This window comes from Phyllopteryx taeniolatus, chromosome 5 (assembly GCF_024500385.1).
Source record: "Phyllopteryx taeniolatus isolate TA_2022b chromosome 5, UOR_Ptae_1.2, whole genome shotgun sequence".
In the NCBI taxonomy this organism is placed as follows: domain Eukaryota; kingdom Metazoa; phylum Chordata; class Actinopteri; order Syngnathiformes; family Syngnathidae; genus Phyllopteryx; species Phyllopteryx taeniolatus.
In genome coordinates, this window is record NC_084506.1 from 28,470,294 (window position 1) to 28,487,531 (window position 17,238).

General features: G+C 41.2%; 1 protein-coding gene across 5 annotated transcripts in view; it reads right to left on the reverse strand.

Moving 5' to 3' along the window:
* Positions 1-10,654: 10,654 nt before the first annotated feature.
* megf11 (multiple EGF-like-domains 11) overlaps positions 10,655-17,238 on the reverse strand; it is a 102,927-nt gene continuing 96,343 nt past the window's right edge. For 4 of the 5 annotated variants that reach the window (XM_061774528.1, XM_061774523.1, XM_061774525.1 and 1 more), the window contains 3 exons: positions 15,429-15,476; positions 14,688-14,894; positions 10,655-12,063 (listed from right to left, as the gene is read on the reverse strand). In XM_061774528.1, coding sequence (XP_061630512.1) covers positions 11,876-12,063; positions 14,688-14,894; positions 15,429-15,476 — 443 coding nt within the window. In that variant the 3' untranslated portion in view covers positions 10,655-11,875. The remainder of the gene's footprint in view (positions 12,064-14,687; positions 14,895-15,428; positions 15,477-17,238) is intronic. The other variant, XM_061774527.1, reaches the window with a different exon arrangement.

Consider the following 17,238-nt stretch of genomic DNA (forward strand, 5'->3'; position numbering starts at 1 on the left):
ACGTGACTGATTACAAACGTCACCGACGTCACGCGTGACGTTCCCGGCAACCAGGAAGTGGAAGCGCGTCCGAATGTGACGAAAGCGCTGAAGTTGCGTACAATAACCGCAAACCAATAGAAAAGAAGTAAGTATTGCTATTCACACATACTCTATGTTATTCTTCCCGCGACCCTTGTGAAGATAAGCGGCTCCGAAAATGGATGGATGGATGTATGTTATTCTACGCCCAACCACTTTTTTTTTAATCACTGCACTTTTTGATGCGCTTCTCATTCCACATCTCTAAAACAATTCAAACTATGCAAATTTCAAAAGATTGAAAAAATAATAATACAAGTTTGAAAAAATCAGAAATTCTTTCCACATTACAAAAATTGCCAGTTTTCCCCACACAAAAACCCAGTGAATGAGACATTCAACAAAAAGTTCCTGTCTTCCCCATTCCAAATTCAAAGAGTTCAGAAAATTCAGAACGTGCTTAGATCTTCAGAATTATTTTCCACATTCCCTAAAAATCCAACATTCCCCAAATTCCACTCTTCGAACAATAAAATCCCCAACACGAAGAGATATTTTTCCTTCCACATTTCTTGAACAATTAAAACCATTCAACTTTAATATTCAGCTCATCTACGACATCTTGGGAACGATTTGACATTCCCAAAACCATATTTTTTTTCTCTCTTCTATTTGGTTGGTTTTCAGCTAATTTTCTGTCTGTTCATTTTTACAATTTACCTTAATTAAAAGCTGATGAAGTCTTAATTTGAGAAACTCCTTAACTGCATTTTATTGATGAATGTTGTGTGACAATGTTTATAGTGACGATGAAGGAATTTCTATTTTATCTTCAGTTATTGCTGTTGAAGTACATTACAACCATAGAAAAGATGAGTCTTTTGACATTCCTTTTAATCAGATAATTGGGGTTGGGCTTGACCCCATGACCTCAAGCAAATTAAATACCTTTGGGATGGACTAGAACAGAGCTTGTGTGGCCGGCCTTTTTGCAGGGGTTTTGTAACACCTGACCTCACAAAATTCCTTCAGACCCACTCTTGTTTTTCTTTTTTCAAGTCTTTACAGAAAAGTGGAAGCTGTTATAACTCTTCTTCATTTCCTTGGTGTGACCCAGTGTCTCAATGCAGTTCATAATATACAGTCCCCTCCAAAAGTACTGGAATGGCAAGGTCATTTCCTTTGTTTTGGTTGGATACTGAAGACATTTGGGTTTCAGATCACAAGATGAATATGAAACAAAAGTTCCGAATTTCAGCTTTTATTTCCTGGTATTTACATCTAGATGTGTTAAACAACTCAGGACAAAGCACCTTTTGTTTTAACCCATCCACGTTTCAAGCGAGCAAAAGTATTGGAACAGACATCAAATTAACTTAAAAGTGAATAACATTTAATATTTGGTGGCATAACCCTTACTTGCAATAAATGCATCAAGCCTGCGACCCAATGACTTCCCCAGACTGTTGCATCCTTCATTTGAAATGCTTTTCCACGCCTTTACTGCAGCCTCCTTCAGTTCTTGTTTGTTTCTGGGGGTTTCTCCCTTCAGTCTCCTCTTCAGGAGGTAAAATTCATGCTCTATTAGGTTAAGTTCCAGTGTTGACTTGACCAGTCTAAGACCTTCCACTTTTCCCCCCTGATCTTTTGCTGTGTTGCCAGTGTTTTTTTGGTCATTGTTTTGTTGCATGATGAAGCTTCTCCCGATTAGTTTGGATGCATTTTTCTCTAAATTGCCAGACAAAATGGTTTTGTATACTGCTACCATCATGAGTTACATCATCAATAAAGACTAGTGAGCCCGTTCCCGAAGCAGCCATGCAAGCCCAAGCCATGAAATAACCAGCATGCTTCACAGATGAGCTTGTGTGTTTTGGATCAAGCAGATCCTTTGTTTCTCCATACTTTGGCCTTTCCATCACTTTGGTAGAGGTTAATCTTGGTCTTATCCATACAACTTTGTTCCAAAACTTTTGTGGCTCATCTCTGTACTTCTTTGCGAAATCCAATCTGGCCTTCTGATTCTTTTGCTGTTTGCATCTTGTGGTATGGCCTGTATATTTCTTCTTTCGAAGTCTTCTTCGAACAGTGGATTGTGATACCTTCACCCCTGCCCTATGGAGGTTGGGAGTGATGTCACTTACTGTTGTCTCTGGGTGTTTCTTCACAGTACTCACAATGTTTCTGTCATCAACTGCTGTGGATACCCTTGGCCAACCTGTTTTATGTCTGTTGCTCAGTACACCAGTAGTTTCTCTAATTTTCCGGACATTCCAAATTGTTGCATTGGCTATGCCCAATGTTTGTGCAATAGCGCTGATCAATTTTCCCTCTTCTCTCAGCTTCAAGATGGTTTGCTTTTCTCCAATAGACAGCTCTCTGGTCTTCATGTTTGCCGAACGGCAAATGCAATTTTCACAGGTGAAACCCAAAGCCCAAAACAAGCACGATCTAATGTTTAAGCAATCAATCTAAAAGGCAACGCCTGAGCAACTAGAAACACGCATCAGTCACATGTTCCAATACTTTTGCTCACTTGAAAAGTGGGTGGCTTCAAACAAAAGGTGCTCTTGTTTAACACATCTAGATGTCAAGACCATAAAATAAAAGCTGGAATTCTGAAGATTTGTCTCCTATTCATCTTTTGATCTGAAACCCAAATGTCTTCCGTATACAACAAAAACAAAGGAATTGACATTGCCATTCCAATACTTTTGGAGGGGACTGTAGTTTAATGGCCTAAATATATATATATATACATATACACACACACACACACACTGCTTGGTCAAAAACTGTTAATATAATATCAAAAATATGATATCAGTATTGTAACAGTTTTCTGTACTGGGTGCGCTATATTTTGGATTCGTAGTTATTAAATTACTAACAGTGAGCCCAAAACACACGAGACAGTACGGTATCTGATTACAGGGGATCCTCGGTTTACCTCGAATATAGCAATATAGTGGCAACACAATAATCAAGCCATATCTGCAGTAAATACTTGCATAGAAACACTTCTGGGGTCACAATATAAAACAATCATATGTAAAACAGTAGGTGTGGAGGTGACAGTGAGTGCTGTGCTGCATGTTGACAAACGTCGTATGTCGGGATGACAGCATAAAGAGAGAAGCCACTTCTGTAGACATTTTCACGTGTTGGGCGTAATTAGACTTTTATGTTCTGTCTTATAGTAATATAATTTTTATTTTTATTTTGTCAGGTTATTCAAATATAATTAAAGACAGACAGGTGTACCGTGTGTTAATGGTTCCACTGGGGTGGAAGCCAATAACTTCATTGCAGTCACAATAGTATGATACACATTAACCATTTAGTTTCTCCCATTTTCGTCTCAAAGAAAGCTTAAAAACACTACCACTAAATTGGTTTTAAAGAATGCTTGGCTGTCACCTAGCGGCCAACATGCGCAACGTCAGAGTTAATCTCTATTTGTCTGTTTAATTCAATGAGACTTTGCTGGGAGTGGAATTGGTTGAATGAACATTGTTTTAATTAGGGGATTTGCTGTATGGAACTCACTGAATACTGAAAGAGTTGAAAGCTAATCAAGCATGATACCAGGTAATGACTGTGGGATTTAATTAAAACCAAATTCATCGCTAGGTTCGGCTTTGTCCTACTGAGTGAATCTGAAAGTCAAGGGATTTTAAAAAAACTATACCATTGTACTAGATTGTGTCGATTGGTTTATTTTGAACTTCCCCTTTAGTAGTAAATTTAAGTACAGCGGTGCCTTGAGATACGAGTTTGAATTTCTAAAGGCACACAGTACATTTTAAAAAGTACAATATAATTTTGTTGTTAATACGTATAAATAGACGACTGGATGGATAAGGATGCCTCATTTAAAGATGACACTTTATGTATTTCATTTTGTATTCATTCAACCAATTTATCCTTTCCCAAGATAAATTCAGTGGTACCTTGAGATACAAATTAAAATTTCCATAGACCACGCTCATAACTCAAAACAGTTGTGTCTCAAAAAATATTTTCCCATTGAAACGAATGGAGGCCATTCATTTTTCGCAGGCTCCCAAAAAACAACAAATGTTTGTAATGTGTTTTTAATAGGAAAAATAGCTCTCCATAATTTCTCCTATGGGGGTCACAAGCCAGTGCAAACTGTAGGCCGGTCCCAAGCCTGGATAAATGCAGAGGGTTGCGTCAGGCTTACAACTTTGCCAAACAAATATGAGTGTTCATCTAAAGAGTTCCATACCGGATCGGTCATGGCCCGGATTAACAACGTCCGCCCCCGGCACCGTTAACCTGCAAGGCCACAGTGGAAATTCAGCTACTGTGGGTCGAAGACGAAGGAGAGGTGGAAAGCGGGTTCTTAGGCAGAAAGAGAAGAGGAAATCACAGAGCCTAGAATTGAATGTGGGGACTTTGAATGTTGGGACAATGACAGGAAAAGCTCGGGAGTTGGTTGATATGATGATTAGGAGAAAGGTTGATATATTGAGTGTCCAGGAGACCAGGTGGAAAGGCAGTAAGGCTTGAAGTTTATGGGCAGGGTTTAAATTATTTTACCATGGTGTAGATGGGAAGAGAAATGGAGTAGGAGTTATTTTAAAGGAAGAGTAAGACAGAGAGATACAAACAGAGAGAGAGAGTCGTGATTGGTGCAGATTGTAAGGGACGTTGGTGAAGGAAACAGGATTGATGAAGAAGTGATGGGTAAGTACGGCATCCAGGAAAGGAACTTGGAGGGACAGATGGTGGTAGACTTTGCAAAAAGGATACAAATGGCTGTAGTCAACACTTTTTTCCAGAAGAGGCAGCAACATAGGGTGACCTACAAGAGCGGAGGTAGACGCACGCAGGTGGATTACATCTTGTGCAGACGATGTAATCAGAATGAGGTTACCGACTGTAAGATAGTGGTAGGGGAGAGTGTGGCTAGACAGCATAGGATGGTGGTGTGTAAGATTACTCTGGTGGTGGGGAGGAAGATTAGGAAGACAAAGGCATAGCAGAGAACCAAGTGGTGGAAGCTAAGACAGGACGAGTGTTGTGCAGCTTTTCGGGAAGAGCTGAGACAGGCTCTCGGTGGACAGGAGGAGCTTCCAGAAGACTGGACCACGACAGCCAAGGTGATCAGAGAAAAAGGCAGGAGAGTACTTGGTGTATTTTCTGGCGGGAAAGGAGAGAAGGAGACTTGGTGGTGGAGCCTCACAGTACAGGAAATCATACAAGGAAAGAGGTTAGCTAAGAAGAAGTGGGACACTGAGAGGACCGAGGAGAGGCGAAAGCAATACATTGAGATGTGACGTAGGAAGAGGTGGCAAAGGCCAAAGAGGCATATGATGACATGTATGCCAGGTTGGACACTAAAGAAGGAGAAAAATATCTACACAGGTTAGCCAGACAGAGGGATAAAGATGGGAAGGATGTGCAGCAGGTTAGGGTGATTAAGGATAGAGATGGAAATGTGTTGACTGGTGCCAGTAGTGTGCTGGATAGATGGAAAGAATACTTTGAGGAGTTGATGATTGAGGAAAATGAGAGAGAAGGAAGAGTAGAAGAGGCAAGTGTGGTGGACCAGGAAGTGGCAATTATTAGTAAGGGGGAAGTCAGAAAGGCATTAAAGAGGATGAAAAATGGAAAGGCATTTGGTCCTGATGACATTCCTAGGGAGGTATGGAAGCATTTAGGAGAGGTGGCTGTGGAGTTTTTGACCACCTTGTTCAACAGAATTCTAGCAGGTGAGAAGATGCCTGAGGAATGGAGGAAAGGTGTGCTGGGGCCCATTTTTAAGAACAAGGGTGATGTGCAGAGCTGTGGGAACTATAGAGGAATAAATTTGATGAGCCACACAATGATGTTATGGGAAAAAGTAGTGGAGGCTAGACTCAGGACAGAAGTGAGTATTTGCGAGCAACAGTATGGTTACATGGCACGGTGGCCGACTGGTTAGAGTGTCAGCCTCACAGTTCTGAGGACCTGGGTTCAATCCCCGGTCCCGCCTGTGTGGAGTTTGCATGTTCTCCCCGTGCCTGCGTGGGTTTTCTCCGGGTACTCCGGTTTCCTCCCACATCCCAAAAACATGCATGAATTGGAGACTCTAAATTGCCCGTAGGCATGACTGTGAGTGCGAATGGTTGTTTGTTCCTATGTGCCCTGCGATTGGCTGGCAACCAGTTCAGGGTGTACCCCGCCTCCTGCCCGATGACAGCTGGGATAGGCTCCAGCACGCCCGCGACCCTAGTGAGGAGAAGCGCCTCAGAAAATGGATGGCTGGATGGAGTATGGTTTCATGCCTAGAAAGAGTATCACAGATGCATTATTTGCCTTGACGATGTTGATGGAAAAGTACAGAGAAGGTCAGAAGGAGCTACATTGTGTCTTTGTGGATCTAGAGAAAGCCTATGACAGTGTACCCAGAGAAGAACTGTGATACTGCATGTGGAAGTCTGGAATGGCAGAGAAGTATGCTAGAATAGTACAGGACATGTATGAGGGCAACAGAACAGTGGTGTGGTGTGCTGTAGGTGTGACAAAGGAATTTAAAGTGGAGGTGGGACTGCATCAGGGATCAGCCCTGAGCCCCTTCCTGTTTGCAGTGGTGATGGATAGGCTGACAGATGAGGTTAGACTGGAATCCCCGTGGACCATGATGTTTGCAGATGACATTGTGATCTGCAATGAAAGCAGGGAGCAGGTGGATGAACACTTAGAAAGGTGGAGGCATGCACTGGAAAGGAGAGGAATGAAGTAAAACAGAATATATGTGCATGAATGAGAGGCGTGGAGGGGGAAGAGTGAGGCTACAGGGAGAAGAGATAGCAAGGGTGGAAGACTTGAAATACTTGGGGTCAACAGTCCAGAGCAATGGTGAGTGTGGTAAGGAAGTGAAGAAACGGGCCCAAGCAGGTTGGAACGGGTGGAGGAAGGTGTCAGGTGTGTTATGTGACAGAAGAGTCTCTGCAAGGATGAAGGGCAAAGTTTATAAGGCAGTGGTGAGGCCAGCCATGATGTACGGATTAGAGACAGTGGCACTGAAGAGACAACAGGAAGCAGAGCTGGAGGTGGTGGAAATGAAGATGTCGAGGTTCGCTCTTGGAGTGACCAGGTTGGATAAAATTAGAAATGAGCTCATCAGATGGAAAGCCAAGGTTAGATGTTTTGGAGACAAAGTTAGAGAGAGCAGACTTCGATGGCTTGGACACGTCCAGAGGAGCGAGTGAGTATATTGGTCGAAGGATGATGTGGCTGGAGCAAGAGAGCGAGAGGAAGATCAAAGAGAAGGTTGACAGATGTAGTGAGGGAAGACATGAGGGCAGTTGGTGTTAGAGAGGAGGATGCAGGAGATAGGCTTACATGGAAAACGATGACACGCTGTGGCGACCCCTAACGGGACAAGCCGAAAGGAAAGAAGAATTTTACAGAAACACACAGTAATGATGGAATGAAATAGAATGTGAATGATTAAATAATTTTTGCTTCAATCCAATGGCTATTGTGCTGCTCTTTCTGGTGAGTGCCTTGGCCCCCTGGAGGCAGTATAATACAGAGATATTGATATACATGGGGGAAGTCAAAACACCTCAGTAAGCCGTAGTCGTAGTATTCGTTTTTTTGCAGACGATAATATGTACCTGTGAGTATTGTTATATTGTCTACATGTGTTGCTCCACTATTTGTGTTCACATATCTGTTAAAACCATGACACTGATGCTATTCGTTAGCCCGTCTATGGTGGTTTACAGTGTTTGTTAGCAATAAGCTAAACAGATGTGTATATAAAGCAAAGCTGTTTCTTTCAAATACACAGCGTGTATTCTATGTTTTACGTTACGTTTGACAGTAAACTTCAACTGGGAGTGGCCTTAAACAGCTTGAAACCTCTTTTTTTCGTTGACGATCTGTCAAACTGCTGCTTTTTGTACAGTGAGTTGAGCTGAGTTCGCTGCAACCATCAAGTGCTCATATCCCAAATTCTTGCTTGCAAATCAAAACCAAAAATTGGCCGGACGGATGCTTCTATCTCGAAAAACTCAGAGGGAGGTAGGGGGGGGTGGAGTTGGGTCACTCGTCTCTCAAGGCACCACTGTAGGGAAGTTATAATGTATACTTTGTGACCCTTTAATTGGGCAGTCCCAGATATTTAGTTTGAATGCAAAGAAGTACAACTTTGTTTACAAGTGAGGTCACATTCAGTTCTTTATGACCATTATTGTTAAGCTCGGGTCTCTGTTATAACATTTAGTACAGCTTGTAGGCAGTAATGACGCCATTAAAAATTAACATTGTTTTCAGCAAGCGCGCTAAGATTAAGCAGTGAAAGTCAGTATGAAATCGCTGACTTCAGGCAGTTGTTGGGCTGAATAATTATAATGGCTCTGTGTGTGTGTGTGTGTGTGTGTGTGTGTGTCTGCAATTTGAGCCCAAAAGAAAGACAGAGAGCCACATAAATATAGGAACCGAGACCACTGGTACATACGATTCTGCTGGGTTAACTAGCTACAGTTTTGATTGATTTTAGAACATTCAGACTCCAGCTCCATTTGGGTTTCTAATCTAGAATCCTAACAATTTTGCCTTTTGAAATGATAATGCAGTAAGCAACTTTTTGATTGACACGGTAATATTTAACGACAAATCATTGTGGTTACACTGTTGTAAAACTGTAAACTTGAGTTTTTTTTTTTTTATGTGGCTTCAAGTAAAACAATAGAATCATAAGTATGTAGGAATTTGTCAACCCCAGTATGGTTTCCGCTATGTATCATGAACCCATTTTCTTCACCAATTATACATTTGTTATTTATTTTTTATCCCTATTAAATTATGTGCAATGCATATTATGTCTGCCAACATGTACTATACATACCGAAAATTTTATCTATGTTTGTAGGAAAGGTGAGCCTTTATTGCACTCATTTTATGCACTTTTAGTGCATAACACAACTAAAAAAAAATAAAAATAATAAAAAAACCAAAAAAACATCAGTGTAACTCCAAGTCACTCACACTTTTGTCATATCAACCTCTCCATTTCAGAAGAAATGGGGTGGTCGCAGACGTTTTTTGTTTGTTTTTTTGTTAATCCGTTCTGGTTGATTACTGGCTATTCTCACATTTTTTTCCAATAGCCATCCCAATAGTGAACTCAAGTTGCTCAAATAGTGCAGTTCCTCCCGGATGGCACATCCATACTTGCCAAGGCCAGAAGGTATTCTGTGCCTGCCAGCATGGCATCAAGAGTGTGACGGTGACAAGTCAGTACAACAGGAGAGGTGAAAGGAGCCATTGGAGGGCAACAGCCTAGAGTGCCATCTTCTTTATGCAAAAAGGATCGTGAGGAGCACTGCCAGAGACGTACAGATTGACATCCAGCAAGCCACTCAAACCAAACTGTCAAAAGCAGACTACATGCGGTCTACGCTCACCATTGCTGCCCTGTTTTCTTCACAGATGAGTGTGTTACCTTTGGCTTATTTGAGCTGTGTATTCATTACCTATGCTACATATTTAAAGATGCTTACAGGATTTTCTGCAGGTACTCCGCTTTCCTCCCACATTCCAAAAACATGAGGTTCATCGAGGACTCAAAATTGTCCATCTAATAGTTGTCTATATGGGACCTAGTCTACTGCTGACCATTCCAGCACTACAGAAAATTGATGGATGGATTTGTGAAACCCCCTCCTTGAGCTGTGACCTTATCATGGTGGAGGGGTTTGTGTGTCCCAATGATCCTAGGAGCTACGTTGTCTGGGGCTTTATGCCCCTGTCAGGGTCACCCATGGCAAACAGGTCCTAGGTGAGGGACCAGACAAAGCACGGCTCAAAGACCCCTTATGATGACGACAAAAAATGGACTCAGGTTTCCCTTGCCCGGACGCGGGTCACCGGGGCCCCCCTCTGGAGCCAGGCCTGGAGATGGGGCTCGAAGGCGAGCGCCTGGTGGCTGGGCGTGCACCCATGGGGCCCGATAGCGGGGACCTTGGCAATCCGATCTCCGGCTACAGAAGCTGTCTCTCGGGACGTGGAATGTCACCTCTCTGGCAGGGAAGGAGCCCGAAGTTCCAACTAGATATAGTCGGACTCGCCTCCATGCACAGCTTGGGCTCTGGTACCAGTCCTCTCGAGAGGAGTTGGACTGTCTTCCACTCTGGAGTTGCTCACGGTGAGAGGCACCGAGCAGGTGTGAGTATACTTATTGCTCCCCGGTTCGGCGCCTGTACGTTGGGGTTTACCCCGGTGGACGAGAGGGTAGCCTCCGTCCGCCTTCGGGTGGGGGGACGGGTCCTGACTGTTGTTTGTGCCTATGCACCAAACAGCTTAACAGCAATCAACTTAACATGATCATAAACCTCCAATACATATTGGACATTGGATATTAACCTGACTTAAACAACTGTGACGACACAAAATGCTTTTTAATCTGAAATTTACCAAAACAACTAACAGCATTGAGAGGACAGCAAGTGATTAGAAAATAAACCTGCTCCAAAGAGAAAACAGTCATGTATAGTAAAATAAGCTGCTTCATGTCCAATACAGATGAAATGTAGTATAGGTAATGATTGTCAATATGTTATTGCTCCTGCAGAGGCCATAATGCAAGTGACACAGTCAAGGAATCAAGTCATTGTAATTGATAACAAATGACATTTGTTTAATGCAAATAGAGGATCCCCCCCCTCCCACACAAGATATTTGAGGGTGCTGAATTGATACGATAAAAGCTTATTTTTTTTTTTTAATCTAAACTTTAATTTACAATTTCACAGAGCGAGAGACGGAGCGAGAGAGAGAAAATTCAATTTGAAAACGCTTCACAAAATTACATCTCACAAGAAGATAAGTTCGATGTGTTGGTGTTATGTACATCAGTGGGTACCCATAATGTGTTCATGCTCATCTTTTCTTTTTTTATGTTGTTCTAGTGTCACATGAATTAAATTCACCATCACTAATAATATAAATGAATAAATAATTAAATACCAAAGGTCAAAAAACCATCCCTCCTCGACACCCTGTACAGACATTTGTAAGAAAAGTTATGGCACAAAACAACACAAGATCTAGTCAGTTCATTAATGAGGAGCAAATCCAAAAGTTGAGATGATTTTTGTTGTTGTTGATGCAGTCAGCGCGTAAACTCTGCTGACCAGAATATCACAACCTCATTTACACTGCGACACAAATGAAGCTCTTCACATTGACCCTGTCATCGCATCGCTGTGTGCTCATTACTGGCGCATGGCGAAGAAAACGACTGACTGTGAGTGACATAATTTGGTTGTGTGTGTTTTTTTTTTTGTTTTTGTTTTTTTAATTAGTTAGGTCATGTCTTTCAAGTTTAACACTGCAACATCCCCTTTGAAGCATTTTATTTGTTCACCTAATGTTCAAATTACCTGGCCCTTTTAAAAATCAAATGCGGCCCTTGAGCACATAAGTTTTCCCACCCCTGCTGTACATCATACATCCTAACTGCTGTACACGCTTATCTGGGACATGCACAACCGTTACTCACGTCAACCACATTTTGCCCTTCTATAAACTAAAGTGAAGGACAGCTCTGTCCCTGTGAATAACTTATCCACCCAATCCAAAAGTGGCAGCCTTAGCTCCCTCTGGAAGATCCATGTTTCACTCCAGAGGGTCCATCAAGATCCGGGCAAGCAGTCGGGGGATCTTGGAAAATAAAATAGCTGAATGATTGCTGGTGTGAGGCCTTTCTTCCTTTGATTTTTCCTTTTCCGGTCCAAAAGAGTTGTGGCTGTCAAGTAAATCCTTGTTGACCACATGAAGACAAAGGAGCTGTATGAAAGTCGACTCTTGCCAGGGTGTCGGGTTGGGTCCTCTAGAGGAGGGAGCTGGGGCTCTCCGGGTGTGGCGGCGGGGGAGTGTGCGTGGGGCTGTGGCGCATAGGCAGAATGTCATAGTGGGTTGGGATGTGGGCGCCGCGGGGGAGGTCATAGGGGTTCTGGGAGAAGCCGGTGGCCATCCCGTTAGGGCCTTGCAAAACACTCACCGTGGGCTCTGAGATGGCTTGAGGGAGACAGACGGAAAAGTTAGGGGTGGAACAAGGGGGGGGGGGGGGGAGCAAAGTCAGCAATAGGTTCACTACACTAGTGTTTCCCAACCTTTACGGGGGCTCAAGTGTCTCTAAAGTTCATCTTAGCATCCCTAAAATACTATTGAATGAATCTTGAGAAGAGACATAAGGTGCATTTGAAATACTTTGAAATAGTGAAGAAAAGTTTATTTCAGTATTTCTATTCAAAAATTGAAACTCATATTTTATATGGATTCATTAATCACACAGGAGGATACTTTTCAGAAGGACAATTCCTACCCAAATTCTATATTAAAATTGTTGATACTTTGATACTTCGAAATGTTTGAGATAATGACTCTGGGGGTTTCATTTAACTGTCAGCGATAATCATAAAATAAAAAACAAGAAAAACAAATGACATTTTATTTTGTTTGTAGTGAATCTACATGAGTTTCAATTTCTACTTTAACTACTGAAATAAATTAAGTTTTCTACGTTATTCTTATTTATTTAATTTACAGTTATGCTCATAAGTTGGCACAACTAATGAAATATTGGCAAACTCTTGAAAAATATGACCAATGACTGAACTGGGATCATCTCAATATTTTCTTTATTGCTATGTTTTGTTTCATGACTGTGCTATCCTGAAATATAGTTTATAGTTTAATTTGAATCCCATGAAAAGAAAATGTAATTTTACCTGATCATTTGTTTTCTTTAAAGAATGGTACACATCTTACAAATGCCAGATCATGTAAATTTATGAGCACAACTGTATTCACTGTCCTGCATTTTGATAACCCTGCAGTCCTATTTGTCCCACAAGATAACCTTTTCTTTCACAACTGATTTACAATTTACAATCACGCATGAATAATAATCTACCCTAAATTATGCTGAGATGGATCGGAATAAATAGATTGCAAGTAACGTTGTGACTAGGTTGTTTAAATTCAGCTGGAAGTTGGATTTGCTGCACTAATATTTGCGTTGGTGTTAGGTCATCTCAAACGAGTTGACAAGTTTGACATATTGGCATAATCATATTGCTAGCCATGATGGCAAGCCAGAGGCTAAACTGCACTTTATTTCCATAGACAACGTGGCAAAAGGGCAAGGCAGTACCATACTATGTTTTATATACTGTACATGTACCATTACAAAATTCACCCATATTGCAAATAGAGTGTTCCTTCACTATATTGCGGTTCACCTATGTGAATTCATGCATTGCGCTTTTTTTTTTTTTTTTTCCAGATTCATATCACACAAAATTTGCCATATCGCGGGATTTTGAGTGTACGCTGTAATTCTATATTTTTTTGTGGTACAATGAATGCGTCAAAGCCTAAAACATCGAAACTGTAAAAAAACAAAAACAAAAAAACACACATTACAAGGGATAAAATGTACATAAGTGTACATAAGTGTAGAGTGTATTACTGTATTAGTAGTACTGTAGAGTTTAAAAGGTGTTTAAGAGTATCGGAAGTGTTTATAAGAGTATGGTAGATGGTAATAGGAGTGTGGGGAAGATTATTAGGGGTCTGGGAGGGACATACAAGTTTAAAAATATGTCTAAATAATCAAAACAATACGCGGTAACTACTTTGCCAATTTCACCTATTGTGGGGATGGTCCGGAACCCAACCCTTGCAATAAATTAGGGATTACTGTACTAAAGTTTTCATTTTTATGTACAGTGGTGCCTTGCGATACAAGTTTGTTCCGTGACCACGCTTGTAACGTAAAACACTTGTATCTCAAATAATTTTCCATTCAAATAAATGGAAATGCCATTAATCCGTTCTAGCTGTCCCCCAAAAAACAACAAAAATTGTTTAATGTATTTGTTAATTCGGAAAAATGACACTCAACAATATTGTACTTACTATCTAACTCTATAAAAACATTTAGTAATGACATAATCAAATAGAATTCAAAATAATTAAACAGTTTTTGTCACACTGCATAAAGCGAATGGCCATTGTACTGCTCTTTCTGGTATGTCCACCTCAGCCACTTGGGGGCAGTATAAGACAGACAGACAGAGACCGATATATTGTTCATTGAGACATCTCAACTCCTCTCAACTCATCAGTATGGTGCTTATATTTGTCGTTCTTCAGTGAGTACGGTTACATTTTAGGTCTGCATTTTTTGCTGCACAGTTTGTGTTCACCCTGTTTCATTGCAACATAGAAGCTAGTGGACTGAAAGGCTAAGCTATGCGTATTTTCTAAATGCTCAATGTGCAATTCTCTTTGTTTGATGTTTAGTTTGACATTAAACTACAAATGGTGGCATGAAACAGCTTGAAGCCTCCTTTTGTGAAAAATTGTTCACTATTTGCCAGAGTGCTATTTACTGTGAAGTTGAGCTCACCGCCATCATACAACGGTCATATCTCAAGTCTGCGCTCGGAAGTCAAAGCAAAAAAATAAAATAAATAAATAATCGTCTAAACGGCAAGTCGTATCTCTTAAGCTGAGTCACTTGTATCTCAAGGCATCACTGTCACTGTCATTTCAGTGAAGGTTAATGATTTTTATTGACATGTATGCTTGACATTTACATTCTGCCAAGAATGGAAGCTGGGCGACACGCTCACCGACATCATATATGTTCCCTCTGGTGCCGCCCAGGAGGGTGGCGGTGCCCCCGAAGGGCACTTCGCGGTGAGAGGGGGACTTCATCTCCACGTAGCTGCTCTCTGTGTGCTTGCACGCCAACCCCGGCGGGTCCCTGATGGTAGCGTAGGGGTTCTCTGTGTTCAGGGAGCAGGAGTTGTTGTTGCACACGGTGCCCTTGATGTAATCTGCCACCGCAGAGACAAGCACATTCAGTCACAGCTAGGATGACGTGATGCTCACTGGTGCGTGGCAATACGAGTAGAAGAGCAATAAAACTGGTTGGCCTTCTTTAAAAAGGATAAAGTAATCTGGGTAGAAAGGAGAGCGAGTGGATGAGCCCATCTTATCCATAAGCGTTATCAGTCAGTCTTTGAGGCCTCATTATGGAACATAGCAAGGCTACTTGAAACCGCTTTTCGCACCCTTGGGACTCTCACATTCACTAGTGACCGCACAGTGTTGGGAGACCAAATAACGTGTTGGGCATTGAGCCACGGAGGGCAATTACCATTGGAATAAAACTGAAGCCCATCATGATCTTGATCAAAGATTTTTCCATATAAATCATAGAGGATATGAGGAGATTGGGGTGGGGGTTATATTCATATGGCGATAGGAACCATTTAGTGAAACTGATTGAAGGACTAGTGCTGGAGAGGCTGCACACATGCACACGCGTACACACACTCGCGCGGTGATGCTGAAAATTAATTATTTACCTTTTCTGGAGCCTCTCGCAGTCTGTGTCTCCCCCTGTTGAACATCTGCTACAAAATGTCAAAACATGAAAGTCAGACGTTGCATAATTCACACGATCTGCGGCAAACTTTTTGTTTTGGCACAATGTGGTACTCCATATTTTTCGAATATGATAGTTTTTTTGTCACACGTCCATAACCTCCTACAGTCAGTAGAGGTCAAGATGAGATATTTTCAAAAACACGGTGAAGAGCCCCTTCACAACTCTCCATGAGCGAAAGCGGCCATTCTAACCCCGCTGTACACTGAGCGACACGGCCAAAATCTCAAATGCACAAGAACCTTTATAGTGCCAAAGCACAAATTTTACATTAGAAAAATCTCAGGCCACACCACTGAACAAAAATGTCACAAAAGGTATACAGTATATCTTAACACAGGTTAATTATACCTTTGCTATTGAAAAAAACAAACGCTTTTTGTCATATTTGTTAAAACGGTCATTTTGGCTTGACAGTAGTCCATGATAAATATGATCTAGAAAAAAAATCAGCAGTCTCTGGTCCTATCTTGTGCCTCTAATTTGATATATAAGAAACCACCGCATCTGAGGACAAACAACCAATAAGAGACAGAAGGCATGACCTCGTTGGCACACTTATTGAGGGCACACCACCATGGCCTTGTGCTGACCTGCTACCTTTTTACCCAAAAAAAGCACCTTATTTGTAATGGAGTGTTTTATTTTTTGCTAGGCCAGGGGTTTGTGCTCACCATGAGTGGACCCGTGAGTAAGTCAGGCCTTCTTCTCTGATTGATTTTTTTTTTTTTTCCCCACAAATCCTATTTATAATCTAATCTAATAACTGTTTCAACAAATGTGACAAAAAGTGATTTAAAAAAAATGCAAAAGCCCTTTTACGTTGGATAATTTCCAACGGGAGACCTACTGACATGCTCATGTCTTCTGTTTTCAGATGACCATTTTCAGCATATAGACAAACCAGTGTTGTTTTTGAAAAATGCCGCATTTTAATTTTGTTTTCATTTTCAGGCTCCAAAACTGCAAACTAAATTTGAATTCATCGAAACTGTTTCATGTAATGTAATAGCAGCCTCATAAACAGCTCCATGCCAAGAAGAATTATGGATCTCCACCATTAATATCTTTTGTTCATTTTTTTTAATTGGTGGGTGCTTTGCTATCATGTTAGACTGTTTAGGTGGCTGATGCCATCTCATTTGCACACCAAGTGGAAAAACAAACCCAATCAGAGTGCACCATTCCAAACTGTACCGTGGTCAGTGGTGGAAAGTAATGAAGTAGCCTACAGCGTACTTAAGGAAATTTCTCTTTACAGATTTCTTTTTTTTTTCTTTGTGACTGTACTTTCTACTTCTTGCAATGTCAAAACAGGCTCATTAGGTTTTTCAACATAGGCGGCTGACGACATGATGAAAAAAAACCCAACATGTAAATAGAAACCACGGTTCATAACTTGATTGATTGAGAGATCTTGGGGTCTTAAAAGGCAGAAAAAACAGGGTCAACAGCCCCATGAGGGAACGTGAGACCGAGAGCACTAATGAGGATGGCAACAGAATCTGAGAAGCAAGTTATTTCTTATCAAAGAGATCGAAGGGAATTGCTTGATATTTGTTACAAGAATGATTTGTGGAAAATGTGTTTTGTCTTGTGCTGCCCGAAAACCACCAGCTTCTGGCATATTGAAAACACAAATAAGTAAGGTATGTTTTTTTCCGTTGTTAACATTAGCTAATTTAGCTTATTTTTTTTGTTACTCAGTTCACAAATTTAACAAAGCATAA